At 37.8% G+C, this 25,963-nt stretch overlaps 5 protein-coding genes across 14 annotated transcripts; 3 read left to right on the top strand and 2 right to left on the bottom strand.

Moving 5' to 3' along the window:
• The first annotated feature begins 571 nt into the window (after positions 1 to 571).
• On the top strand, positions 572 to 5,284 carry LOC120005000 (nuclear transport factor 2-like). Of its 4 annotated transcripts, XM_038854437.1 has the most exons (9): positions 572 to 723; positions 1,980 to 2,162; positions 2,404 to 2,698; positions 2,833 to 3,074; positions 3,159 to 3,318; positions 3,440 to 3,564; positions 3,685 to 3,750; positions 4,363 to 4,414; positions 4,650 to 5,284. In XM_038854437.1, the coding sequence occupies exons 2-9, from the start codon at positions 1,983 to 1,985 to the stop codon at positions 4,889 to 4,891; spliced, it is 1,362 nt and encodes a 453-aa protein (XP_038710365.1). In that variant the 5' UTR covers positions 572 to 723; positions 1,980 to 1,982; the 3' UTR covers positions 4,892 to 5,284. The 4 variants fall into 4 exon arrangements, with proteins under 4 accessions (XP_038710365.1, XP_038710349.1, XP_038710357.1 ...); XM_038854421.1 differs by lacking the exon at positions 572 to 723 and having other exon boundaries at positions 1,974 to 2,162; XM_038854429.1 differs by lacking the exon at positions 572 to 723 and having other exon boundaries at positions 1,974 to 2,162; positions 3,443 to 3,564.
• A 1,221-nt stretch (positions 5,285 to 6,505) lies between these two features.
• On the top strand, positions 6,506 to 9,118 carry LOC120009192 (ninja-family protein AFP2-like). Its single transcript, XM_038859666.1, has 2 exons — positions 6,506 to 7,471; positions 8,498 to 9,118. Exons 1-2 carry the CDS (start codon positions 6,760 to 6,762, stop codon positions 8,917 to 8,919), a joined length of 1,134 nt encoding a protein of 377 aa, XP_038715594.1. The 5' UTR covers positions 6,506 to 6,759; the 3' UTR covers positions 8,920 to 9,118.
• A 231-nt stretch (positions 9,119 to 9,349) lies between these two features.
• Positions 9,350 to 12,755, bottom strand: LOC119981879. 2 transcript variants are annotated; one of them, XR_005464252.1, is made up of 4 exons: positions 10,763 to 12,755; positions 10,151 to 10,390; positions 9,663 to 9,948; positions 9,350 to 9,550 (listed from the first exon to the last, which is right to left on the bottom strand). XR_005464252.1 is itself a non-coding variant. In XM_038825021.1 (3 exons), the coding sequence occupies exons 1-3, from the start codon at positions 11,770 to 11,772 to the stop codon at positions 9,771 to 9,773; spliced, it is 1,428 nt and encodes a 475-aa protein (XP_038680949.1). In that variant the 5' UTR covers positions 11,773 to 12,755; the 3' UTR covers positions 9,350 to 9,770. The 2 variants fall into 2 exon arrangements, 1 of the variants encoding a protein (XP_038680949.1); XM_038825021.1 differs by having other exon boundaries at positions 9,350 to 9,948.
• Positions 12,756 to 16,220: 3,465 nt separating this feature from the next.
• On the top strand, positions 16,221 to 19,917 carry LOC120013689 (magnesium transporter MRS2-5). Of its 5 annotated transcripts, none has more exons than XM_038865614.1 (8): positions 16,221 to 16,391; positions 16,906 to 17,276; positions 17,334 to 17,695; positions 18,325 to 18,395; positions 18,633 to 18,761; positions 18,851 to 19,195; positions 19,426 to 19,473; positions 19,582 to 19,917. In XM_038865614.1, the coding sequence occupies exons 2-8, from the start codon at positions 17,092 to 17,094 to the stop codon at positions 19,810 to 19,812; spliced, it is 1,371 nt and encodes a 456-aa protein (XP_038721542.1). In that variant the 5' UTR covers positions 16,221 to 16,391; positions 16,906 to 17,091; the 3' UTR covers positions 19,813 to 19,917. The 5 variants fall into 5 exon arrangements, with proteins under 5 accessions (XP_038721542.1, XP_038721525.1, XP_038721518.1 ...); XM_038865597.1 differs by adding an exon at positions 16,489 to 16,626 and having other exon boundaries at positions 16,222 to 16,391; positions 16,906 to 17,695; XM_038865590.1 differs by adding an exon at positions 16,500 to 16,626 and having other exon boundaries at positions 16,222 to 16,391; positions 16,906 to 17,695.
• A 132-nt stretch (positions 19,918 to 20,049) lies between these two features.
• LOC120013673 (probable inactive purple acid phosphatase 1) lies at positions 20,050 to 25,705 on the bottom strand. Of its 2 annotated transcripts, none has more exons than XM_038865573.1 (13): positions 25,464 to 25,705; positions 25,176 to 25,358; positions 24,864 to 24,955; positions 24,684 to 24,750; positions 24,454 to 24,576; positions 24,020 to 24,112; positions 23,624 to 23,753; positions 23,169 to 23,250; positions 22,359 to 22,491; positions 21,418 to 21,623; positions 21,214 to 21,339; positions 20,783 to 21,092; positions 20,050 to 20,552 (listed from the first exon to the last, which is right to left on the bottom strand). In XM_038865573.1, the coding sequence occupies exons 2-13, from the start codon at positions 25,344 to 25,346 to the stop codon at positions 20,247 to 20,249; spliced, it is 1,839 nt and encodes a 612-aa protein (XP_038721501.1). In that variant the 5' UTR covers positions 25,347 to 25,358; positions 25,464 to 25,705; the 3' UTR covers positions 20,050 to 20,246. The 2 variants fall into 2 exon arrangements, with proteins under 2 accessions (XP_038721501.1, XP_038721495.1); XM_038865567.1 differs by having other exon boundaries at positions 25,176 to 25,366.
• Between the last annotated feature and the right edge of the window lie 258 nt (positions 25,706 to 25,963).

Raw genomic sequence — 25,963 nt, forward strand, 5'->3', positions numbered from 1 at the left:
AAAAGTGAAAACACATTTTTTATTCAGTTGTTCTTTTAGGTTATTTGGTTCTACGGCTGAGATTTGATGGCTTCATCACGGGAGGGACAAAAGAGGTCAATGTACCAATCTACCATGACCCTTAAATTTAAGGTGGCAAAAAATCCGTTATGAGTCGGGCAAAAGTATGTGTTTATAAAATATTTACATGTGCGGATTTTATTCCGGATTGAATTTTGGACGTAATTAATTGATTAAACCCAAATTAATTTAAATCCAGAACAAGTAAATCGAACAGTAAATTAATACGGGTTAATGTCCAAACAAGTAAATTGAATAATAATCTAATACGAGTTAGGGTCCAACAAATAAATCGAACAAGGTTTATGTGTTTGAACTGAAACCTGATTTTAAATAGGATACAAATTTTATGTTTGAAATTGGATTTCAGACATATAATTTATATCCAAACTTATTTAATCTGGTTCAACAAATTTAAATCGACCATGATCTACTGATTTAACCATACCAAAAATAGTGTGGACCAGCGCCATATCAGATCCAGATCAGGTTTTTTTGGGAAAATTCTCTATTATAATTACAAAATCTATTTATTGAGAGATTCTCCAAACAGCCGCCTCGCTTGTACTCTCTCTAAAGTCTCAAGTAGCGAGCGTGCGTCTCTGTACTGTTCCGCGGCCCTGTGAATCTCTCCGCGAGAGATTCTGATTAATCTGCAGAGAGGTAGGTTTCAATTAATCATTGACTCCGATTCGCTATTTATTGTTCAAAGTTTGCTTTCGATGATTGATGATAGATGGTAGATCGATCGTTTGTTCTGACAGGTTTTGTTTTTACAGCTCTTTTGTTGAAGCATTCATTGGGCTTTGAGTTTTCTTTTTGTGGTTTAGTGACTTAAGTATTTTAGATCTACCGTGGCGATGACTGTATGATCTTCTGGTTGTCTCGATTGCTTTTTAGATTATTCCTTTGAAGATTGAAATTGTCTCCGTGATTTTTTTGTTAAAAGTCGAAACTTTATGTTAAAGATTCTCTCTTCAGGTCACTTGCATCTTAAGGATTCACTATTCACTCTATTTTTAAGTGTATGTTGGGGAGCAAGCAGGTTTTTTTCCTTAATATTTTGGAATTTTTTTGTCTTGCATCAGCTAGTTTGAGTGTGGTTTTGATTGTGTTGTTTCTGTGTTTGTGTTTCGTTCCTGATTGTGACTCAATCAAGTAATAGTGGAGCAAGCAGGTTTTTTTCCTTAATATTTTGGACTTTTTGTCTTGCATCAGCTAGTTTGAGTGTGGTTTTGATTGTGTTGTTTCTGTGTTTGTGTTTGTGTTTGTGTTTGTGTTTGTGTTTCGTTCCTGATTGTGACTCAATCAAGTAATAGTGTATAACCTGTTTGTCTTAATCCAAAGTCAGAATATACATGTTTAATTTTAATTGATTATTGTTTTTTTTTTATTTGGATGAAGTTCGTCAATTGAAAGTTTGTGGCTTGACTTGTATGTTATGCCTCTGCTGGATGATTATAACCATTCTAAATTATTCAAAAGATAGGGGACTTGTTGGAATATATGCCACTCTTTTAATATTGTGAAGTTGCTGCGGAATGTGTGTTGTACTTTGAGTCTGCTTGTGTTTCTGGTGATTCCTAATCTTATTCAATATTATTAAATGTTGAGCATTATTCTTTTCCATTAAAAGAAAAACAAATGATTGAGCATTAATACTCTATTTTTGCCGCCAAAGCATGTTTCTCTGATAGATAGTGCTTGATTTGGGGTGCTATGTTTTCTTGATATGGTATTTGTATTGCTGTAAGAGTTTAGTTTTAGATTCTTAGTTTTCTTTTAGTGTTTATTTTCTATTCTCTTTTTACTGATATATCCATCAAGTTTTTGTAGTGATTCATTTCCGCATTTGTTAATGCCTTGTAATCACTTTTTTTAATGCAGCCTTGAAATTACTCTCCCTCCCTCTTATGCAGGTCATGGAAACTCAGGCAGATTCTTCTTCTCCCGCTCCACAAGTAGTGGGGAATGCATTTGTGCAGCAGTATTATTCTGTTCTGTCTGAATCTCCTGAGCTGGCTCACAAATTTTACGAGGAAGCCAGTGTTCTTAGCAGGCCTGAAGTCAATGGTCAGATGACCTCTGTCACATCCATGAAAGTAAGTTTCGTAAATTTAGTCTTCTTTCTGTACACAAATTCCTGATGTTGTTTAATGATTGCATTTATTTTTTCCTCCATAGTTGGTTCATTGTTTTGTTCTTCTGGGTCTACATGATTTTATTTTCAACAAGTTTGGTCATTGATATCACTTGTTTGTATTGTCAGCTCCTAAACTGTGATGGTGCAAGTTTGTTTCATGTGCCGATGAATGTTTTTTCACTGTTTATTGATGGAAACAGGTCATCAATGATTTCATTATGTCCATGGACTACAGCAGAGTTGAGATATTGACTGCTGATGCACAAGCTTCTTATAATGGCGGGGTGATTATTTTAGTGACTGGTTTTTTCACCGGAGAGGACAATACGAGAAAACAATTTTCACAGACTTTCTTTCTGGCCCCGCAAGCAAATGGATTCGTTGTGCTGAATGATATCTTTAGATATGTTGAGGCAAAGGAACCAGGAGATGTGGTGACAGTTGACAGTGTTGATGAAGAAGGTGCTCCAACTGCTCCTTTGACTCCAGATTCTGGTGGGATTTAATGTGCTTTTGAGTTTTTCTTTCGTGTTTTGCGGGTCTTTTCATCTTTGATGTTGCTTGGGGGATGGGTGTTGTATTCTTTTTTATCCTTCTGCAAATGATTTAATGTTTACTTATGTTTACAGAACCAGTTCATGTCCCCAATCCCCCTGCTCAAAATCACTCAATTACTATTGCGGAGGAGGATACTAATAATAGTGAAGAAGTTGGCCATTCACTGACCAATGGAGATAGAGAAGTCTTAGAGGAAATAGCTGCTCCTGCTGATGAGCAAGTAGTTAGGAGTCTAGTTGATACCCTCCCAGTCATTGAGAAAACTGCTCCTACTGTCCTGGAGGATGGTTCCAAAAAGACTTATGCATCGATAGTGAGTAGACGGCAGTTGGTGTGTTATGACTTATGAGCATCAACGTCACAGTTAATTGACTTATTACTGTTATGGTTGGTTCAGGTACATGCATTGAAGGGTAACGCTTCTCCATTCCATGTGAGGGTTCCGCCTGCAAAACCTGTGGAACAGCCACGTGTAACTGCTGCAGCACCTGAAACATCGGTGCCAGTTAATAATAGTGCCCCTGAAAAAAATAATGAGAGAAATAATTTTAATGCAGGTCTGAGACTTTGTTTCTTGCTACTCCTTTTAGTCATGAATGTTTGTTGATGGATTCTGGTAAAATATTCAAAAGATTTCATGTTTTTTGATTTTGTCTGCAATGTTTTCCTTCTTCTTAGCAGCTAAGGGTCATTCCATATTTGTGGCAAAATTACCCATGAATGCCACAGTCGAACAGCTTAGAGAGGTCTTTGAAAAATTTGGGGCCATTAAGCGTGATGGTATTCAAGTCAGAAGCTATCGGGTTTGTATGAGATGCTGTTCATTTAAAAACAAAATGCTTTTGATAGAAATTGAGGTTTAAGTCAAAAAGGTTTTTTGGCATAATATCTACATTTTTTTTCTAATGAATTTCTTTATGCAGGAACAAAGAAGCTGTTTTGGTTTTGTAGAATTTGAATCTGCTAGTTCTGTTCAGAGTGCTCTTGAGGTATTTTATTTTTTCTCTCACTGTTGACAGTTTGTTAAGCAGTTCAACTTTGAGGTCATGCTTTGCGCACAACTGCAATTATTGGTTTTATTTTCTTTCATGGGGGAAGCTAGATGATTTGGACTCCTCGCCCTTGCCATTTTTAATTTATTAATATTTCAAAGTTAACAACATTCATCTTCCACACTTTTCTTTTTTTTTTTTAATTTTTTTTATGGCACAAAGTTATCTTCCACACTTGGAGCTGTCATCAATGGTTACACCTCAGGAAATAGAGATTTGAAGAAACTATTTCTCTTTGTGAAACTGTCTGAATATTATTTCTTTGGTTGAGACATTTAATACGAAGAGATTGCATGAGTTACTTCAAAGTTCAGGAAATTCTGCATTGAAAAAAAAAATTCAGGAAAGTTTAAAGTGGCAAATGTGTTTTAAGTAAATTGTCCTATAGGTGGCTTTTTGTGATCTTGTGAATTTATTATTCTCTGGAATTTTGAAAGAATCCTATTTATAGGCAACACTTTGAATCTTCTGGTGTTTTCTTTTCTTATAGCTTTAATTAACAGCATCTTTGGTGCTGGATATAATAACATTCATTGCCTGTTATTTCAGGCTTCTCCCATCTTAATAGGCGATCGTAAAGCTCCTATTGAGGCAAAGCGAGGCAAGTCTCAACGTGTTTATCTTTTGCTTTAGTATTCTAATTTATTCTGTTAGAATTATTTATTTTGTTTACAAAATTGCAAAATTTTTAACTGCCATTGTTTGCTTCCGTTCTGTATATTGTTTACATCTTCCTAATAACAGCTGCTTCTGTTAGATAATCCTATAGAAGAAATTAATAATGCAAGATAATTTGACTGGAAACAAATTCTAAACCATTGTGGACCGTTTTTCAGCTGATAATGATGGCGGAAAGTACCCACCCAGACGGGATAATTTTCGAGGAAACAATTTCAGGGACCGTGGGAACTTTGGTGGCGGCCGTGGCTATGGGAGAAATGATGCTGAAGAGGGTGGGCTTTCAGGTCAAGGTCGAGGCTCATCTGGACGCAGTGGAGATGTTAACCAGAAGGTTTATCAGAACGGTGGACGAGTCTCCCGTCAAGGCCCGGGCCAGGGTCAACGTGGGATGAAGTAGGTTGCCGCTCTCATTATTAATTTTTTTTCCCCGCTGCAATAACATATTGACGTAAGATTATAGGGAACTTCTGCCAAGTCTGATCTTTTTGTCTTCAGTTTTGCGTTTATTAGAGTGTTTTTTTTTTGGGGGGAGGGTGGAGGGATTAGAATGCTTGCCCTCTTAGACAAGTATTAGAGTTAATCTCTAGGTGATGAGTGTTATTTCTAAAGAAAGGAAATCTAAAGGATTCTTTTTATGGAATGGCTGTTTTTTTTTTTTTTTTGTAGAGGATTATGTTTCGGGTGCTGAAAGTTATGAATTTTTTCAATATTTGCTGAAACCTTGAGAAGAGTATACTCCCACTATTGAAACTTGAGGGGTATGCTTGCTGCTGGTTTTTTACTTTTGCCAGTTGCTTATTGAAGTTTTGGTCAACTTTTCTCAATGCATGGTTGGAGCTGCATTAACTCTTACACTTGTCCTTCAAGTCTCTCTCTCTCTCTCTCTCTCTCTCTCTCTCTCTCTCTCTCTCTCTCTCTCTCTCTCTCTCTCTCTCTCGCTGGAAGCCTGCATTCAGTTAAGCCTGCATTAATATGAATATATTAATGTTACAATGAATTTAATTTGATTTGTTTTTCTAAAAAACAATTATTGGGGCTGTACAGTGTACAGTACAGCCACTATGCGAATCATCCTACGAATATTGATCTCATTATTAGGCTTACAAAAAGCCTCATACGTTACGTGCTTTTCAAAAAAAAAGAAAAGAAGCCTCATACGTGTCACCGTTTTCGACTCTGTTCCAGCAAAAGCAGAACATCGCTTGTCGTTATCCGAACCAGTCGCACCTTAAAAGGAAGTTGTTTCTAACGCACGTGCATGGTATAGGATCCTTGATAGCAAATTACTTAGTTCATTGTCAAAAACACTACAATAATCTTTGTGATTAAGAATGATGAGTATTAAAAAGGGTATGTTAGTCACGTAGTATGTGTAAGCTCCCCGATCGATCATATCTCCCAACATAAATAGCATGCGCAAATCAATGCAATCCACGTCTTCTTATCACCTTCACCATATAATACATAAAACGCAGTCTTTTGTTTAAGACTTATCACTTATTAAGTGATAACTATTGAAAATAAATGTAAAATTCAATAGAAACCGTAGAAAAACAACCGTAGCCGTAGGTAGGGTTGGTCAAAAAGTCCCCATTAGAATCACTTCAACAAACAACCAAAACCAAGGCCGCAGCTTTCACCCCATCGCCTCCGCCGTGTTTATTTCCAAAACCCTACGCAGAGTGACACGTGTGTCTCAGAAGTTTCTAAATATAGAAGGATCAATAAACCCTACGCAGAGTGACACGTGTGTCTCATAACTTTCTAAATATAGTAATAGAAGGATCTAATCTACCCACTTGTTTTGTCGAGTGAGACACTGCTACTACAATTATTAAAAACTTCAATAATTTTAATTATTATTTTATAATAAAAAATAAAGTTTGTGTCAGAGCACCCACGTGTCATCTGGCGATCTCTTGCTGCTCTCTCTTTCGTCTAATATGAAGGGCGGTTTCGTCACATGATAAATATTATTATATTTTCTTCTGCAACTCTTCTTTCTTTCTTTCTTTCTTTCTTTCTTCTCCTCTGCTTCTTCTGTTCTTCCTTCTCCACAGTCCTCCCACTCTCTCTGATGCTTCTTTATATCTTCCTTCACAACCCCCACCATAGAATTTTGTTGAGGAGGGTAAATTTAAATCGAGTTTAGAGACAAAGACTCGTTTGTTTCAGTTCTTCGTCAGTTTTAATCCTGACGTTTTAGACATGGATGCTTCTAAGTCAGATCAAATTCTTTTGATTGTTTGTTGTTAAGAAAACAACATGAGTGAAGGAAATGAAAAGAGAAGCAGAAGCAGAGAAATGGAGAGTCTCTCTTTGGAGTTGGAAAGGTACCCAAGAGATCTATTACAGAGATTCACGTCATGCGACTCACAGAAATCACTAAGCAGAGCTTCCGAACAAGATACAGAGGAGATAGAGCTAAACCTGGGTCTTTCACTCGGTGGAAGATTCGGGGTCGATAAGTCAGCCAACAAGCTAACGAGATCATCATCAATTGCTGGGAAAATACCACTAATCAGAGAAGACGATGCATTGACGTCACCACCACCAGTACAGTATCCATCTCTCATGAGAACCTCTTCTTTTCCCTCAACAGAGACGGAAAAGGAGTGGAGGAATAGAAAAGAAATGCAGACTTTGAGAAGATTAGAAGCCAAGAAAAGGCGCAGTGAGAAGGAAAAACAGAGGAATTCTGCAAATTCGAGACCAGAAGTCAATACTGAAGAGGAGAGAAGGGAATTGAGTATGAGTAGGAGTAGGAGTGGTTTGCGGGTGCAACTGCCTTTCGGGATGTCTTCGCAGGCCGCTGCGGCAAGGCAGCTGGTTCTTCGGGGTGCAGTGGATGCGGGAGTTAAGGGAAAGGGAGGGTTCTTTCAGGGACAGGGGCAACCCGGTTCACAAGGGTCAGCGGAGTCTCATGGAGGGAGTTCTTGGGGGTTATCGGAGTTTGAGAGTAAGGCTCCTCTTCAAGGTAAAACTGCAAATTTTCTTTCACTGAAATCTAATTTGCTACTGTTTTTGACTTAGAAAGCTCGTCTCTTTCTCTGTCTTATATCTACTATCTCGCACAAAGCAAATGAGCAATCTATTTTGTCTAATCAGCGTGGTTACGTAGAATTTTTGCAAGTACTGGGTTTTGTATTTTTTTTTTTTTTTTCCTTTCTTTTTGTTATTGTGCTTAGTGTTTCTCAATCTCTTATACTTTCTAGGGTGAGGGTGATATATTTTTTACCTATTTACTCTTAAGGAAAGCAGAAGCTTCAAATGAGGAATGCCTAATCCCGTGGTAGATTTTGGTGCCAGGACAGACATCCTTTCCTGCCCTGTATACCCCCACCTTAGCATGGCACAGGTTAGGTCAATCGTGTGGCTCATGTTCAGAATATGAAGTTCTGTATAATTCATACATCAAGGGTTAGATAGAAAGCCCTTTTCTTACTATTTCACTGTGGTTTCTTCTTTTACAAGTGTGTGGTTCTAGCCTTTGTCTGCCCTCTATGTCTCTACTATCAGCTTACAATTTTTACCTATTATGGTGTTTGGCCTATCCTAATTTTAGTAAATTTTCCTTCAGAGCAGGCCTTGGGTTCAGTCAACTGACTAACATTAGCTAATCTCCGTATATGGTATATCTAATAGTCTTCATGGGTATACTAAGGTAAGATATGCGGTCGTGGTGGTAAGCTCTACTTTCCAAAGAAAGGAACTTTCAGCTCGATTTAGGATTCTTGACAAAGTGGATTGAAAGAGTTTTAGAGTTTCTAAAACATGTAGGTATACAATCCACCATGCCAAGGAACACAATGGTAATGAGGTCTCGCGCTTGGTGAAATGAAATATAGTGCAACTAAGAAATCTTTTCAGTAGCATACAGTGTGTAATTAGATGAAAGCGTCTAACTTAGTGAGAAGTCGCTTTGGCCTGTCGTGATGTTGCACTAAACGTGATTTGGTTACAACTAGTACTGCTTTTCATAATCTTGCACATGCTTTTGCAGGATCAAGCAGCTGTGGCGAAGCAAGAAACACAGGCAGTAATCACTCTTTGCAAGAAATGAGCAGTCCGGAGGTGTTAGGTTCTTCAGGGACGAAGAAAAACGAAAATCTATGCAGAACTTCCAGCACTGATGTAGGAAAACTATCTACAAAACCTGATTCTGTTGAAAATCGGGGGAAGGAGATTGGGACAAATCCGATGGAAGATATGCCTTGTGTCTTCACCATAGGAGACGGTCCTAACGGGAGAAAAATAGAAGGTTTTCTATACAGGTATGGTAAGGGAGAGGATGTAAGGATAATGTGTGTATGCCATGGCGAGTTCCACTCTCCAGCAGAGTTCGTCAAGCATGCTGGTGGCAGTGATGTTGATCACCCTCTAAGGCATATAGTTGTAAACCCTTCTGGCTCTCCCTTCACATGATTTGGTTCTCATTTCTCCTCTCTGAACATTGGGGTTGTGAAATGGAGAGAAAAAAAATCAAAGAACGGAAGATAATTTTCAGATACTAGTGTTCTATTTTTCAAGAACTACTTTTGGTCAAGTTCTTGAAGAAAAACTCAAGATATATTATAACTGTAAATGGTAAGATGAATTTATACTTATGTATATATAAAGTAAACTTTCATTGAGTTACGTTGTATCTTTGGGCCAAATTTACTGAGAAAATGGTTTAATGGCAAATTTATGAACAAAAATTATTATGTTTTTTTTTTTTTCCCTTTCTTTCTTTTAGATGTGATACTCCGGTCGAGATTCTCAGAATGTTGATGCAGTTGGGAGATGATCTGGTTAAGTTCTTCATTAAAACTGATTCAAATTAATCCTCTGAAAAAACTAAAAAAGTCGGTCAGAGAGAAAAACGTACAGCTCTATTGAGAGCAGAAGAGAAGATATACACATTCAAGATGCCATAAACATAAATCATATACAAGTATACAACTTTCCTTGAAAAATTCAGCCAATAAATGCATATAAATCTGCGGATTCCCCAGTCATTTGTGCAACGTCTACTTTTCTGCCATACCCTCATAATGAATCCACCCAACATTAGCTGAAAAGCCATATTTGAACCAGAACTGGACATCAGCATTTTGTGAATTTGACTAAATCAGATGGAAAAGAAAGCAATCAAGAGATGCAGCCTCTATCAATAAGGAGCGAACCTTTCATGTTTTGGCAGGCTTTGCGTCAGTTTTAAGTACTAGATGGTCAAGAAGGGAGCCATTTTGAAGAAGCAAGAGCGTAGTGTTCTGCCGCATGAGCAGTCTTTCTCAACAACAAGAACGAAAACAGCACCTTGGACATGAGCAAGAACATGGATAACAGAAAGATAAGCATGGAAACCAGCTGCAGGAAGATTGATTTGGTGTCACTTTGGAGTCCGTTGGTTGGTGATGCTGCTTCTCATCATCTGTTTTTGCAGAAGCACTTCTTACCCCTTGTGTCAAACTGCAAGTAACTCAAAAACATGCATGATGAGTTTGTACAGCTTATGGACAGTCACTAACAGGCATTTTCCATAATTAACATCTGTAGAATCAGAATATGTGATGGCAACGCGAATTGCAACAAACGTAAATGAATTTCAGTAAGAATTGGTTTAACATACCGCTATCATAGTAAAGAAGTGAAGACAGAGAGAGAAGCGTACATGGGCGAAGAATGATTGTGCAATCGTTTTTGGAAACAGTTCCAATGGCAGCAGAACGCCAAGCTACAACTAGAACGATAGCAGCTAGGCCGGCTACAATTACAACAACGGCAGCTAGGCCATTTACAATTAGAACAAAAGCAGCTAGGCCACCTAAAACAGCGCCTTGGCTGTGTACAGTAGCAGAACGTCCAGCTACAATTAGAACGGTAGCACGATCTCCATGAACACTTCTTCTTTCTGCAACACACAAACAGTATATACCTCATCCACCGATCACCAACTTTGTGAATTCCCATTCAATCATGAACACATATATCATACACAGGTATACATCTTGATAATTTATGCTTATCCAGTTTACATGCACATACAAACACATAGAACAAATGCATCTCTGTCTGCAAACCTTCAACAATCTTCAGTGTGAACTTTATGTGCATGGAACATATATCAATAGAATAGAATGAGCAAACACTCTCAGTTACATGCATAACATTTGTTTAGCATACATTGTGTTTTCCTGTTTATTTGCATGCAAATGTCGAGTTCAAGCATGAATGCAAATGAGAAAAGTGTGATGCAGATAGAGAATGGCATTGATTGACCTACACTGGGAAAGTAAAGGAGTTCCTGCTGATTCCACTTTCATTGGAATGGTTGGAATTGGTTCCTCCATCAGCTCCTGCAACTGCACTTGCAGGAGGTGGGCTTAGCACAAATAATTCACCTGACATAGTAAGTTCTCCAGACTTGGTTAGATGATCCCTTAAACTGCTGTTGCCAATATGGAGGCTAAACAATGATTCATTGGAAGCAACACTCCACTCCATTGGTGTTGAAGGTTTACTTGATGCAAAGATGGAGGACGGAATCCTAAGAGGATCATATCCTCCTGATCTGTCCATCGTTTGGATAGGTGGGGATTGTGTTGTTGGCGACATTGCATTCGCTAATTGTTCACTGGTGATGCCAGAGGTTTGAGATGCTGATGTTAGACCTGGAGATACATGGTCAAGGACACCTGATTTTGGAGTGTAGTCACTGCAACCTTCATTTTCATCAACCATCAGTGTTGGTCTGATATCCTCATTAGCTTTAGGTGATATGGACTTGGTAATCTCATTCACATCCAGGTGGAAGAGATCTTCTATTGATGAGAGTGACGAGGATGAAGAAGAGGAGGAAGGTCCTAGCTTTCTGGCCAGAATGGGTTCATGACCTTCACTAACAGAAGCATTTGGTTCTATTCTTGAATGCTTACAACTATCATCACCACCGGTGATTTCTAAATGTGGGTCTGATTTCTTACTGCTCTGGCTCCTATCAACAACTTCTGGATAAATTTTTGGATCGATCCGAAAATGGTCACTGCTCTCTGATCCACCCACAATCCCAGGATGTATCTCAAAATAACTACTGTTTCCATTTCTATCAGCAACCTCTTCTGAAAGCATTCTGCTTCTATTTGCATCACCGGCCTCCAGAAGTGTTTCTGAATGCTTCTTGTTCCCATTCTCGTCAAGAACCTCCGGATGGGTGCTTAAGATTTTGCTCCCACCTTCATTTCTGCTCGTTTGTTCCAAGTCCATGATGAAATACTCATGGAGTTCAAATCTCATATGCTTTATACTACTTTTTGACAGTTAGCAGTAGACCTTGCAAGAATAATACAAAACAAAGTGTGAACTTAAAAGAAAAACAGAGAAACAAATATGGCATGAGTATATCAAAAACAGAATTCATGAAATGCAAGTCTTCAAATAGTGTCACGTCACGAAATTATGTTTGAAAAAATGTGTGATAAGAAAGGATTCTATTAAGCGGCCCGAGTTTAGAGCCGACCCAGCTGTCTAGTGGGCATGTTGAGATGGAGGATTTTCAGTTACCAAAAACATGATTCTATTAAGCCTTGAAGGTTCTTAAATGGCATAACACATGCATCCCAGTCTTCGTTTCAGAAACGCAAATTCCTGCATGCATTCACATGCTCAATATCATAGTTTTTTACATATGAATTCCATTCCTATTCATTTGTTTCTGCAACTCATGAAAATGAATAAGCAAGAAACCCAATAATCATCAACAAATCAACCAAGCCATTTAAAGGAAAAATCAATTTAATTCCTTCAGATCCAATTTGGTCGAATCCTTCACACAACAAGCCGCTAAACTTGACTCGCCGGATGCGGCACCCGGCGATATCCGCAGCTTCTCTATGAGAACCTTTCCCCTTAATCTAGAATCACCACAAAACGGCAGATTTAAAAACAAAATTGAAAATTTCCAAATGCGAAAAGAGGTGAAACCCTAACCCATGATTGCTTGGATCTAAAACTACCTGGAATTTGGAAACCTAATTTGACTGGAGAACTGTCCTCGACTGAAATTACTCTTGTTTGGTTAACTGTATAATCTCTCTATTCATCATGAAAAGGGGGTATAATCTCTTCGATTTTCCGCCTATTTATTATTTTGATTTTGGGGAAAAATGCAGAATGAGGAAGATGAAAAATTAGGGTTTGCGTGTGGAGATTTGATGAGGGAAGGCGATGCGACACTTTCGGGGTTTTTAGATTATCACTGTAACCAACCATCACTGCATTTCGCGCCATCCTTAACTACTCTGTCCCCGATGAAGAGTAAAATGAGTTTATATTTAGAATCTTAGGTTGACTAATCAAAGTGTGACACGTCAACGAGGGGTTGACCATCAAGTCATGTGATGTGGCCTGTTGTATGGGCCAAATCTGCATTCACATACATTCGAGCTCATAGGCCAACAGCTTGGGCTACCTCAACAAGTCTCAGACAAACCTCACATTCTCACAAATGATTTACAACCTATAGGTCCACGACCTGACCCATAGTCAACTCGACAAAGGCCCGTAGCCTCCATTGCTCAATCATGGGCCTATGGCCAAGGAAACTTCTTTCAGGCCCGCTATCAAACTAGTGTACAGAACCAGCCAGCTCAGTACATCGCATGCGCATTATGTGTCAGGGACTATAAATGATGAACCTTATTTGCATCCCAATATTTATTATGAGCATTCCACTCTAAATAAATTCCAGTGAAAAGCATAACAAATATGATTACACCCCTTTTGTGTTTTTTTTTTCCCTAAAAAACACAATCTACACCCCCTAAAACCCTAATTTTCAATGCATCTAGGATCATGGAGGTGGTGGCAACAGAGATGGTGGGAGAGGCGGTGGTGATACTGACTCAACCGGCCAACGGATATGGGACCAAGGCAGTAGCGAGTGCAGCCTTCACCATAAGCATATTTGAAACCTTGCCAAACCCATACAAAGATCCTGCACATTAATAACAAAAATCCTCTCTGAGTTATTTGGGAAAACAAGGACGAAAGAGTCTCAATCATTGAATGTCCAAACGTTCAAACTTGTGAATCCAAAATAAAAAATTGTTCCAATATGCATACTCAAACAAATTTTCGACTACTCGATCAATCAAACTGTTGATTGAACGTGACATAAAAAAAATAAATATAAGAAACTCAAGTATAATATAGTCTAGTTGGTCACTTGGAAATATACATACGTTCAAGGTTGAAATGGAGTAGAGAAGATAATTTCCTAAAATAAAACACATAATCCCGTACGTCGTTGATATGTCCACCATACGTATTTCGCCCCAACAGTTAAGAACCTCGTAAATCTATGCATTTGTTGAGCTGGTTTTTGTTTGTTTGTTTGTTTTTTCTCTCCTTCTTGTGCTTAGAAGACCTAGCTCACACAAAACAAACAAATATTGAGCTGATCTTTCGATGATCCTGATGTTTTTGTGTCATAGGCTTTGTTGCCTTACTTTCCAATATAATTTGTCAAGAAAATGAAAAAAAGAAGCCTGCAAATTTGTATGCTTTTGCTTTTGTTGGTTTGGTTTCTTTATGCTTCGTTGCCGTCCAATATCAGAAGCCATTGTAGAAAACAAAACCATTCTTTGGACTCTTCTGGATCTCTCAACTAATTAAAGTTGCGAATGATTCTAGAAAGGAAGTATTCTAAGCCAGCTATGAATCTGTCAATGTACCGTGAAGTTGAGCTCACTTCCTGCGACTATAAGAAGCCTCCAGTAATCTCCTCAATCCACTCACCAGGCTCTTATATGGCTTCACAAGTTAGGAACTAAGCATGCACCGCAAACTGTGGCCAGAGTCCGTGGATGGTGAATTTGTAGAGAGTTGGGATTGACATCTCAGCTTGGCTGGGTTGGAAGTTCTGATTTCTTTCTTACGGAATCAGAAATTGACTATCCACGTTTTTGGCCACAGATTGTGAAGGAGACAAGCATCTACAACCAGCAGAGTAAAGCTTGCATCGATCTTATGAAGGTCCCACAAAACTGAAAGCTTTTGTTTTGATTTTTGTTATTTCTATGGTACTCTGATATTGAGAATCGATCTCCTTGTCTAATAATCAAACTGGGATCACCCTTAAGTAGTTATGACCGTGGGGTTTCCGTGGTTCGATCCCCTGTGAGATTTATCTCTGTTCGATTTTGTGTTGGGACTTGGCCAAACTTATCTGTCAGCAAGTTGTGCTCACAACATGTTTTGCCGAGTTTAGGCCACTTGGTGGTCCAAAATAGACAAGTCCGCGCGATGGTGTCGTTCTCGATCAGCTACCAAAAAAATTTCCTTGTCTAATTATATCTGGTATATATGTATTTACCTTGGCATGATCTCCGGATTAATCGTGAAAACCAAGAGGCAAACGAAGCATTTCCGCATCAGACTCCTCCTGCTCATGTAACTGTGTGTGTTGGGTTTCTATAGCATAGCATAGAAGACCCACAGATAGAAGCTACAGCACACTCGATCGATCGTATACTATGAATTAATCATACATGCATTGCAAAGTATGGCCAGACCCCATGAATTGTGAATTTGGAAAGAGTATTAAGGATTAACATCTCAACTGAACTGATCAGTTGAAAGTTTTAACCGCTTGCATTCAACCGTTATAGTTCCAAATTGACAATTCATGGCTCTGGCCACACATTGGAAACGACATGTGCATATGGAGATCATCAGTACTTTCCTCCTCTATTTGAAAGTCGAATAATATGGATTTGCTTTATGCTTCTTTCTTGCTTCTTGATGCAGCGTAGTCTCTGTGAGGTGATTTGCTCGGAGTTCACAAGATACATGGAGGTATATTTACCGAGGATCTAAAGTACTGGTCATAGTGTTGTTTGCTTGTATTCCATTGTGATCTATTTCTTGTGAACATGAATTTCGGCCCAATTTGACGCGAGTTCGTAAAACACGCAGTAGCAAGGGAAACAAGGAAAACGGTTCTAAGGTAGTAAAATTTCTTGTCGAGTAAGTTCCGCCCCACACGACAAGTAGGGTTGTTCAAAAAAACCGTCAATATCGAAACCGAAGCTGTTGATTGGTTTTTTATAATAAAAAATTACGCATTTCTTCACTAAAAACCAAACTGGCAAAAACTGACCGTTTGGTCAATTATATTTACGTCAAAAAATTGAAGGAAAAAAAACCGATTACACCCCTAATGAAAAGACGGTCTGGATACTGTCTCGGAGAGATTAAAAAAAATTAAGATTCAAATCATAAAGCACGAAGTTTACGAAAATACTAATAAATATATCAGTCGTTGCTAAGTTGAACGAACATGTTTCAAGTGAATTCGTGAGTTCCACAGATCTCACATGATGCACACAAAATTTTATACATATAACTCAATAGCTCAGTTGGGATAACATCGGCTGGGATCCCTATCATTACTAAAATTCATATATGTTACATATAATGGCCCACATGGATAATAAGCCAAAATGACTCAACGGTGTTAGCATCGAGGACTGAAATTGTCAGAGAATGAAACGTGAGGGACTATTTATGCTCCTCATGAAACGTGAAGGACTAAAAATTGTATTACGCCATACCTTAGGGACTAAAATTGTATTTAACCCAAACTTAAAATAGAGAAGAAAATTCCAGTCCACGAAAAATAAATAAAATAATAAAGAAAGGAATCGATGTTCAATCAAAGAAGTCTAGAAGATCCAGAAAAAGAAAACAAAAATTAAAAAAAATAATATAAAAAGAAATCTATGATCCAGAGGAAGGCAAGTGACGAGCAGAGTTAATTCGCGTCTTCAGTTGAGGCATTTTTGGGTTCTGATTAAGCATCTCGCAGTCTCCTACTTCTCTCCGAATCTTGTTTGCTCTGGTTCCTCAAAAAGGTTCAATCTTTCATCTTCTTTTTCATATCTATGTGAATTTTTGATTTCTCTCCATTGTTTCTGAATGTTGTGCGAACAACGAATGATTACTCTTCAGTGTATTTTCAGTTTTGGCATGATTTATCGGAATTTGTGGCTGTATGTGTGGCGGTTGAACTGCAACTTGTTAGCTTGGCTACCATTGATAATGATGATTGAAGCTAAGTTCTTCTGTTAGAACTCTGAGAAAAGGAATGTAAGCAAACAGATCACATAGTTATCGTCTCACCGCACATACTAAAAAACCAAAAATGGTTTTTGTTGGGTTCATTTGTCCATTGAAACTGTTCTGTTTCTGCATTTTGACCTGGTTTCTTATATTATGTATCTTAGTATCCAATTTGTTTTCAGTTGGGTTCATTTGTCCATTGAAACTGTTTTGTTTCTGCATTTTGACCTGGTTTCTTGTATTATGTATCTTGGTATCCAATTAGTTAATTGCTGGTGTTCCTCATGAATCATTTTATGTTTTCAGGGTTGTTTAAAAGATGCACAGCAAATATGGTACAAATGGACAACATCAATACTTTTGATGTTATTCTGAATACTTTTGTTTACCAGGCCACAGAGTGTCATTCAAAGACCCTTTAATGGGCACTGATGCAGACATTCCTGATTGAGATATTCGATCGGTACCCACTGTAGGAAAGCTTCATATCCAATGAAAGAATTGCGAGCTCCACTTCTTCCCTCGGATAATCTAGAGTCGACTTCGTCTCTTAACCCCAAAAGGCTTAACTTAGATGGAAATGGGAAACAAGGCTTCACTTCTTCTCTTGACCTCAGAAGGTTTAACTTAGATGGAAATGGGAAACAAGGCTTCGCTTCTTCTCTTGACCTCAGAAGGTTTAACTTAGATGGAAATGGGAAACAAGGCTTCACTTCTTCTCTTGACCTCAGAAGGTTTAACTTAGATGGGTATGGGAATCGCGGGTCTGGTTTCCCTGGCCTGAAGAAGAGAGGGCACAGTAGTCGTTCTTGGATAAAAATTGATCATGATGGCTACTCAAAGATTTTGGAGCTTGATAAGGTTTCAATAATGAAACATTGTTCTTTGCCTGCAAGGGACCTCCGGCTCTTGGACCCTTTGTTCATTTATCCTTCTACAATATTAGGACGGGAGAAGGCAATTGTGGTCAATCTTGAACAGATTAGGTGTATAATAACAGCTGATGAGGTTGTCCTTATGAATTCCTTGGATGGATTTGTTGCTCAATACGAATCGGAATTGTGCAAGCGCCTTCAGATAAACAGAGATCAACCTGGTAAGGATGTTAACTCTGCACAACACAGGTTACAATGGTCCAATAATTTCCATTTGGTTTCTTAGTTGATACGTGAAATGGTTTAATTTTGAAGTCTTACGAGTAGTTGGGGTTGAATTTTTTGTTGCAAAATACCAGAGCTTACTTATACCATGATTTTATAGAAGAACTTTCTCTAATCTCTGTTCTCTTAGTTTAAATTATGGATATTGATGTAGAAAAGAATCCAAATTCTCTATGATGAAAGTGGTGAAGCCATGTTAAACTTTGTATAAGTATCACACCGTATACCATGATTTGTTAGAAGAACGTTCTCTAATCTCTATTCTCATAGTTTAAATCATGGATATTGATGTATAAAAGAATCCAAGTTCCCTATGAAAGTGGTGAAGTCTTGATAAACTTTGGATAAGTATCACAACTGATCCTTACTGGAATCGTACTTACATTGGTTTTTACAAATTTTGTTGTATGCATCACTTCAATCTTACTCTTGAATTGATTACTTTGTTTTCAAATTGGAAGTTGTACATGATATGTGTATGTTTTGAATGGTCAGTGTCTACTTCTTTACTATTATGAAATCAACGATGTACAGGTTTCTTACAGTTTGTTCCAATTTGATTCAGAAGACTTGCCATTTGAGTTTAAAGCTCTGGAATTGGCTTTGGAACTAACTTGCATGTCTCTTGATGCTCAGGTACACTATAATCTGTTAAATCACCGCGATTGCCTCTATTGTCTTAAAATGCATAACTCGGCAATTTTGTTTTCTCACTAATAAGGATTGTCGTTGTTGGAAAAATAAGCTAACAAGGATTGTCATTGTTGGAAAAATATGCTAACAAGGATTGTTTGATGTTTATATTCTGGACACTCAAGCATAGCATTGAAGGGCACATCTTACATCAAGATTTTTGGTTTTGACTTTTGATAGGTCAAAGATTTGGAAATGGAGGTATATCCAGTATTAGATGAACTAGCATCGTCTATTAGCACCCTTAATCTGGAACGTGTTCGAAAGCTCAAAGGCCACCTCCTTGCCTTGACTCAGCGAGTTCAGAAGGTAACACTACTACTTTCTTGTGTCTTTGAAATTTTGAGTAATTTCTTCTTTTCTACCTCCTTAGCGTCAGTCATCTTCTGAAATCACAGGTCCGTGATGAGATAGAGCATCTAATGGATGATGATGGTGACATGGCTGAAATGTATCTTACAGAGAAGAAACAGAGATTGGAGGCTTACCCACTAGATGACCTTAATAGTCCAACTTATACTTCAGATGGTCCTAGGGCAATTTCAAAGTCTGCACCTATTTCCCCAGTGGCGTCAGCTACTGGAGATCGAAGATTGCTGAGGGCATTTAGCAGTATTGTGAGTTCGAGCAAACATGGAAGCCTAATGAGTTCATCTAGTGACGCTGAGAACATTGACCAACTTGAAATGCTGCTTGAGGCATACTTTGTTGTTGTTGACCATACCCTCAGCAAGTTGTTCTCAGTAAGATGCTTTTACTTTATAGCTGAAATGCCATTCGTGATTCGTTTCTTCTTTATTTCTATTCACATGTGTAGCTGCAATAGGTATCGTTTACGATGTTCAGTTGTTTTAATAGTTCATTATTCAATTAAGATTAAGCGCATCATCTATGCACACACAATTGCTTTGTTTTTGAAAGAGATTTCATTGTGGGTGATACTGAACATTTTGATTCCACTTTGGCAATGCAGCTTAAAGAATATATCGATGATACGGAAGATTTGATCAATATTAAACTGGTAATAATCGTTTGAGAATTTATAGTAACTGTTATTTCTTTTCTTTTAAATGATTATTGCACTCATAGTGTGGGAACAATTGATGGATTCAGCTGTTGATGTAAACAGGGGAATGTTCAAAACCAATTGATTCAATTCGAATTGCTTCTCACTGCTGCAACTTTTGTGGCTACCATCTTTACTGTTGTGGCTGGAGTATTTGGAATGAACTTTGAGGACTCGGTCTTTGATAATCCATCAACATTTTCATGGGTTCTGGTTATAACTGGCATTGCATGTGGATTCTTGTACTTCTCCTTCTTGATTTATTTTAGGCACAAGAAAGTCTTTCCTTTATAAATGGTCGGAAAGGCAACTTCTTCATTGATGTTCGTCTTTTTAGAAACATTTTCTGTATTGATATTGATGTTCCTCTTTTTAGAAACATTTCTCTCTATGTTGCTTAGCGTCTGTTTTTGTTGATTAATCTTTTACGCCTTTATCAGGAAAAAGCTATGCAGGGTCTTGAAACAATGCCGATGAAGGTAAATTGATTTTGTCGATGAACCGTTCAACCATTTACTAGAAAAACCAAAGTAGAAGAAAATGAAAATAATATTCACATTTCTTCCAAGGTACAATAGTTTGTGAAATGCAAAGACAAATGCTACAACCTGGATAGCCATCGTTTATTTTCCTTTTTCCTTCCTGGGTAACATGAATTACCATTGAACATGAAACTCAGTGATGAAGAACACTAACTCTATATATTCTTCACATGCACAACTCTGAAGTCAAGATGCTAGTGTCGTACTTGGGCAGCTATCCACTGCGCAGGCCAAGATGTCCCTGTAGTCCCTGGTAATTCTGAACGAATCATAAACCTTTCCGTCTCTACTCTTCTTGTACTCAAACAGGAGGTTGGAATGGTCAAATGCAGTAAGTTTAACAAATCCATAATCGTAATCTCTGTATAAGCTCCATGTTGTTTTAAGAGTAGTGAATTGTGAAAGGCTTGCTCCTCCACCACCAGCAGCCACATGTATTGTTCCATTCAGCGCACCCATGTAATGGTTCTTCTCTTCATTGGTACAAATGTTCTGTGGGGAGGAACATTTTGAAAATTCAATCATCAGCTAAATCCGAGGTAGAAAACGTCGAATATACTGCATGTTGAAAACCGTCCCAAGTAGCTATTTTAACTACTTTGCTAATCAAAGGATTTAGAGCAATTCAAGTTTGGCCAGAACATCGATGGAACTAAATGACCGTATCCATACAGAGACCAGAAAAAAAAAAAAAGAAGATCATTGTGAATTTGAGGGAGTACCTGGTATATCGGACATGTTCTTTCGTAATTATGTACATGGCCAAACATAGCAATGTCAACCTTGTACTTCTGCCAAAGCTTTTGAAGGCTCTCCCTCCCCATTGGTTCTGCAAAAGATCCTTCAACTGCATAAGAAAGATCAGAAGAATAACCCAATACCCGATGTGCCAAAAAGATCAGCCACGGTTGCTTTTGTCGATCAACCGATGCTAAGCAGTGCTCAATGAACTGGTATTGCTCCGTTCCCTCTCTCCAATCATGTTCTGTGTTAGCTATGCAGAAACGGAACATGCCATAATCAGTTGAATACCTGGTAAAAAAAAAAACAATGGTGTTTAATTCAGTTAGTAGTTACACACCACAAATAAAGACAATAAAATTACAAACAGTTGATACAATTGAGAAGATTGTTATTGAGAATATTAACATACCAGAACTTGTCTCTGTTCTCAGCCGGGGCGTAGAACATTGTCCCAGACAACACACCGCACTCTCCTCCAGAATCCATGTTCTGATAAAATGAACCCGTTCCCGGCCAGTCACGCTCGTGATTACCACTGCACGGGAAAATCACATGTTTGAGTCAAAGATTATGCAAAACCTTGAACAAGCCATGTTAGAAGTTTGTGACAAACATTGCAATCATGTAAGGTACAGTCGACGCAATGGGTTCAATCTGTGCAGTAAATTGGTCCCACTGAGAGATGTATCCATTTGCATAACATATATCTCCAATGTGGAAAACAATATCAATGTTCTTCAAGTCTTGAATAAGCTGCTTAGTAGTGTTAAGAGAACCACGCTGGAAATTATTATATTCATTAGAACCATCAACTTCATCCTGCAAGGTAACAAATTACTTCAGAAATTCATTTAGGCTATAACGGGATCGTCAAAAAAATCATGAGTCAGTGAGAATCCATCGTCATCAAAAAAGTCTTTATCCTGAACAATGTTGGTGTAGCCAGGTCAATAGCATGAATCTATATAAGAAATTCCGTCATCTAAATTATTTGGTTATAAAGCGACTCAAAATTTAGAAGTGAAAATAAGGCCAAATTTGGCGTATAGAAAGATTGGAGAACCTTGTTTTAAAGGGAATGTATTATCTGAAATTATGTCTGAAATCTGAATATATCGATGACAAAAGCCACACACGGAACCATTTGAAAGCTAATGTGTTATTCATGTCCACATCTGCAGATCAGGAAAGTTCTATGTTTTATTAGAAAAAGTAAACAACACCCGTACACAAGGCTCCCGCAATGGACGAGGTCGGGAATAGACAAGATGTACGCAGACCTTGCCCTCACATAATATGTGAAGAGGCTGTTTCCAATAATTGAACTTGTGACCTCTAGGTTGCACCCCTAAAACTCTACCATTGGGCCACATCGTTGCCTGTATATTTTAATAGAAAAGTGAGTTATAATTTCAAACAAATGTAATCATGACAGATTCAACAAGTACATATTGAATGTGTGGAGATTAGGTGCTCTCCAAGCCCATCAATTACACTGAGGAAATGGAATTTCTCATTTCACCGGCTCTTGAAGTAAGCAAAAGACATTCATACCTTTCCCATATCACCAAAAATTACTACACGTTGAATAGAATCTTGACCAGGATAAGGAGAAGCTTTGAATTGATAATCCTTGCTCCAAATATATGTACCATTGAAAAATTTGTGTCCCAGCTTGTAGGTATACCTACAAATTTGTGTCCCAAGAAGAGAGTAGATTACAGGGCTATAAACGAAAATAAGAAACACTCATGAAGAGATACAAAAGACCAAAGAGCAAGACATGTCAGAGAGAAACAAAAAATTAACTCATATCTGGATTGAAGACATCCATGAAGCTGTTGCCATCTCTAGACAACCAGTACTTTGTGATTGAAGTGAGAGAAATTATCTTTCAGAAGTGATAACCTCTAACGGAAACCATGACATAACTGTGTTAGTTAAATTTATTAATAAAGTTCCTGACTCAACCAAAAGTCGTGAAGAAATACATTGATGCATCACAGATAAAAATGTAATACATAAATCATATCTATTTTTTCAGTCGACTCTATATGTGTATATTTTTTTTCATAAATAAGCACATAGAACTTCAACCAACCAAGACATCACATTTTCTAATCTCAAATTCCAAAGCAATATAAAGGTGGTTTAGCGGAAAAAGAAAAGGAAGAAGAATTTCTGCCACTAGACTACAAATAAACCCTAATAAATAGCTCACATTTTATTGAGTTATTGATATAGGATAGCGTTAGCGAATAACATTTTATTTCTAACCAAACTATGTTGGAAAGGATTTATAAATCATGTAAGCAGTTAAGACATCTAACATAGAATTACAAAATGGAATAAGACGTAACATACATGGCATTGGGCCATAACTCCTTTAAATAACTAGTGTGGATGTATCCAGGATCACGCCATCCCACCGTCCTTGCTGGTGCACCTGTGATATAAACACGATAAAAATAATCTACAATTGGAAATACAACCAAAAAATATGATTGATCCATCCCAAACACCATTAGATAACATTGGTATCTTTGACAACTTTAATGAGCTTTCGAGATCAGAATAGAAGAAAACTGATCTAAACCACTCGGTCCATTAGTAATGTAGAGAACAATAGCAATATCAGCATTTCCATAATTCTGAGGTAGTCCTTTCTTACTTTGTCTTTGTATTGGAACATCCACTTTCTTAAGTTACAAGGAATCCAATATGCCTATAAAAGTGCCATTCTAATATTGTGCATTTTCAACCCACTACCAATTATTTCTTGTGATGGAAAAATTCTAGAGGATCAAGAAACTGCTTACCACACATGCTGTTACGCTTAAAAGTAAGAGTCCCAGCCGGAGAATGCATCAGACTTCCTCCCTTCTGACCCCATTCAACAAATGGTTCTGCTTCGCTGATCCTGTATCCACTCGTCCAAGTCACAGTCATCTGAAAACGAAGTTTAAAACCACACTATTTAGATGACACATTCATCTCCAATAGATAGTAGTATACAATCAAGCTTGTTGAACAAAACCATGATTAAGCAAGTACTGTGGCTTTGGAACACAGACTACTTTCCATATGGGTAGCAAATCAATAAAATTAAAAAGGGTGTGATAAAAAAAAAAGAATTGATGGGTTTATATGTTATACATGCAACAAAATAACTTTACTACACAAAAATTGACAATTATGAGGGTGATTAGACTTACTTCATTCCATTCTTTTCCTTGAGCCAAGCGTGGGTAAACTGGCGCATTTGGATTTCTGAATGCAACTTCATTTGACACAGCCACCAGCTTCGGCTTTTATGATCAATCCCCCAACCCAGAAGAAATGATAGAGGAATAGAAATTAATGAATCATAACAAGGAAAACTCAACACACTTAATCAATCATAATTCTTGCATGGAATCATAGATGTTAGCCAAAACGAATAGATAGTTACACACGTTTATTAACAAAAGAATATATAATAGCTAGCTCTCTCACGCATGTGGAATTTGTTTAATGACTTGTCCGTTAGAGACGGATATTACATAAAGATGCTGCAATATAACAACTAGTTCCCCATAACTTGGAAAACAAATGTAACCAACACCACATAGCAACGCAGATCATAAAGCAAGAATAGTTATCTGCATACATTTAATACGCCTCCTGAGAAGAGTGCGAAGGAAAAGTCTGATCTCTGGTTAATCAACTGAAGTTTCAATGACCCATTTCCTGTAAATGTGTACTTAGGATTGCTGTAGTTCGCATACTGAAACTGCAAAAGGAAGTGCAAAATCACTTGAAGCTGATATGATTTTGTTCAACTTCAAGGAGATGTATAATAGAACGAAACAAAATACTTGAAAGTTTCATTAGACAAACCTTGATGGGTGCAGAACACAAAAATGGAGGATAAACTCTTGGATTTTCTGCAGCGCAAGAAGCAACACTGGAAATTGCGAAAAATATATGTTTACAGTTAGAACAATAGCGTTAAACATATTTGCGTAAGACAAAACTCCACAGAACTATCATCTGAAAGCTTCTTAACATTAGAAATACCTGAAATTAGCAGGAGAAAACACCCCGATCCAATCATCAACAGATGGGTTTGAAGAACTATACTGGACGGTCACCCATTCTGAATTTTGACCCTTAAACCGCAAAGGATTATTTACTTAGTCCAAAAAATTTAATAAGCTCAAAAAAAAAATTCTGGGTTTCCAACCCCACACTGCGACTGCTAAATTCAATTCTCAATAATGCAAAACTACAACCATCATCAGGTGACATAGCTGATTCCTTTAAAGCACTAAATCAATAAGAAAGCGAAAGAACAGATAAATACAGTGCAACTGTGCAAGTGAAGCTTACCCCTAGTCCCAGAACTGTAGGAGAGGCTTTGACATAAGCATGGTCGTCAAGAGCAAAAGTAGCCTTGTGAATGGCGATTCTCGAGAGAGGCTGATCTCCATGACAGCTTGTCTTTCCAAGGATAGCAAGGAAAAACAGAACTGCCAAGAATGTTGCTTTAGGGTGTTTCATCCCACCCAGTATCTAAAAGACTAAAACCAAATAAGAAATACAGTGCATAAATTAAATGTACACAGATTGGATATTATCCAAAGAATGAGGAAAACGGTATGGCGTGACAGTACTGACCAATGGAATTAACTGAAACTGGGACTGTTCAGGCGGGGACCAGACGAGAGATCAGGCAAATGAAGACTAAAAAGAGAGGAAATACAGATACAGTGCATAAATCACAAAATGGGGTGTTTCTACAGTAATAGTTATCAGAGTTGCGAATCTCCGAAAGGAAGATTCGATGGTGAGTCATAAAGAAGGGCAGGTCAACTGGGAAGATAACGCTTTGGCACTTGATACGAGGACGTTAATTTCCTATTCGAAGCAAAAAATACGTTCTTTGGGCCTGAATAATGGCCGGAGTTTTCACTTTTTCCACAAAACTTGTTCGAAATATTAAAAAATCCTCCTTTTAACCATTATTTTGTTCTCTCCTTTTGTCCTCATTTTCAGGGCAACTATGCTCCATTTACAGAATATCTTAGGCAAAAAGCAACTTTTAGTCCCTCAACTGTGTCTCAGGTTTCATTTTCGTCTCTAAACTTTTTTTTTCCCTTTTTCATCCCCCAACTATT

Source organism: Tripterygium wilfordii, chromosome 2 (assembly GCF_013401445.1).
Source record: "Tripterygium wilfordii isolate XIE 37 chromosome 2, ASM1340144v1, whole genome shotgun sequence".
NCBI lineage: Eukaryota > Viridiplantae > Streptophyta > Magnoliopsida > Celastrales > Celastraceae > Tripterygium > Tripterygium wilfordii.

Excerpts from the sequence above, each read along its gene's own strand:
- LOC120005000 (XM_038854421.1), top strand. The coding sequence starts at position 1,974 with ATGCAGGTCATGGAAACTCAGGCAGATTCTTCTTCTCCCGCTCCACAA. Across the intron at positions 3,075-3,158 it reads AAAAGACTTATGCATCGATA|GTACATGCATTGAAGGGTAA; the intron begins GTGAGTAGACGG and ends TGGTTGGTTCAG. Across the intron at positions 3,319-3,439 it reads GAGAAATAATTTTAATGCAG|CAGCTAAGGGTCATTCCATA; the intron begins GTCTGAGACTTT and ends CCTTCTTCTTAG.
- LOC120009192 (XM_038859666.1), top strand. The coding sequence starts at position 6,760 with ATGAGTGAAGGAAATGAAAAGAGAAGCAGAAGCAGAGAAATGGAGAGT. Across the intron at positions 7,472-8,497 it reads GAGTAAGGCTCCTCTTCAAG|GATCAAGCAGCTGTGGCGAA; the intron begins GTAAAACTGCAA and ends ATGCTTTTGCAG.
- LOC119981879 (XM_038825021.1), bottom strand. The coding sequence starts at position 11,772 with ATGAGATTTGAACTCCATGAGTATTTCATCATGGACTTGGAACAAACG. Across the intron at positions 10,391-10,762 it reads AACTCCTTTACTTTCCCAGT|AAAGAAGAAGTGTTCATGGA; the intron begins GTAGGTCAATCA and ends TGTGTGTTGCAG. Across the intron at positions 9,949-10,150 it reads CACAATCATTCTTCGCCCAT|TTTGACACAAGGGGTAAGAA; the intron begins GTACGCTTCTCT and ends AGTTACTTGCAG.
- LOC120013689 (XM_038865597.1), top strand. The coding sequence starts at position 17,092 with ATGAAAGAATTGCGAGCTCCACTTCTTCCCTCGGATAATCTAGAGTCG. Across the intron at positions 18,762-18,850 it reads TGACTCAGCGAGTTCAGAAG|GTCCGTGATGAGATAGAGCA; the intron begins GTAACACTACTA and ends CTGAAATCACAG. Across the intron at positions 19,474-19,581 it reads ATTTGATCAATATTAAACTG|GGGAATGTTCAAAACCAATT; the intron begins GTAATAATCGTT and ends TGATGTAAACAG.
- LOC120013673 (XM_038865573.1), bottom strand. The coding sequence starts at position 25,346 with ATGAAACACCCTAAAGCAACATTCTTGGCAGTTCTGTTTTTCCTTGCT. Across the intron at positions 24,751-24,863 it reads TTTTCTCCTGCTAATTTCAG|TGTTGCTTCTTGCGCTGCAG; the intron begins GTATTTCTAATG and ends CGCAATTTCCAG. Across the intron at positions 24,577-24,683 it reads TGTGTTCTGCACCCATCAAG|TTTCAGTATGCGAACTACAG; the intron begins GTTTGTCTAATG and ends TTCCTTTTGCAG.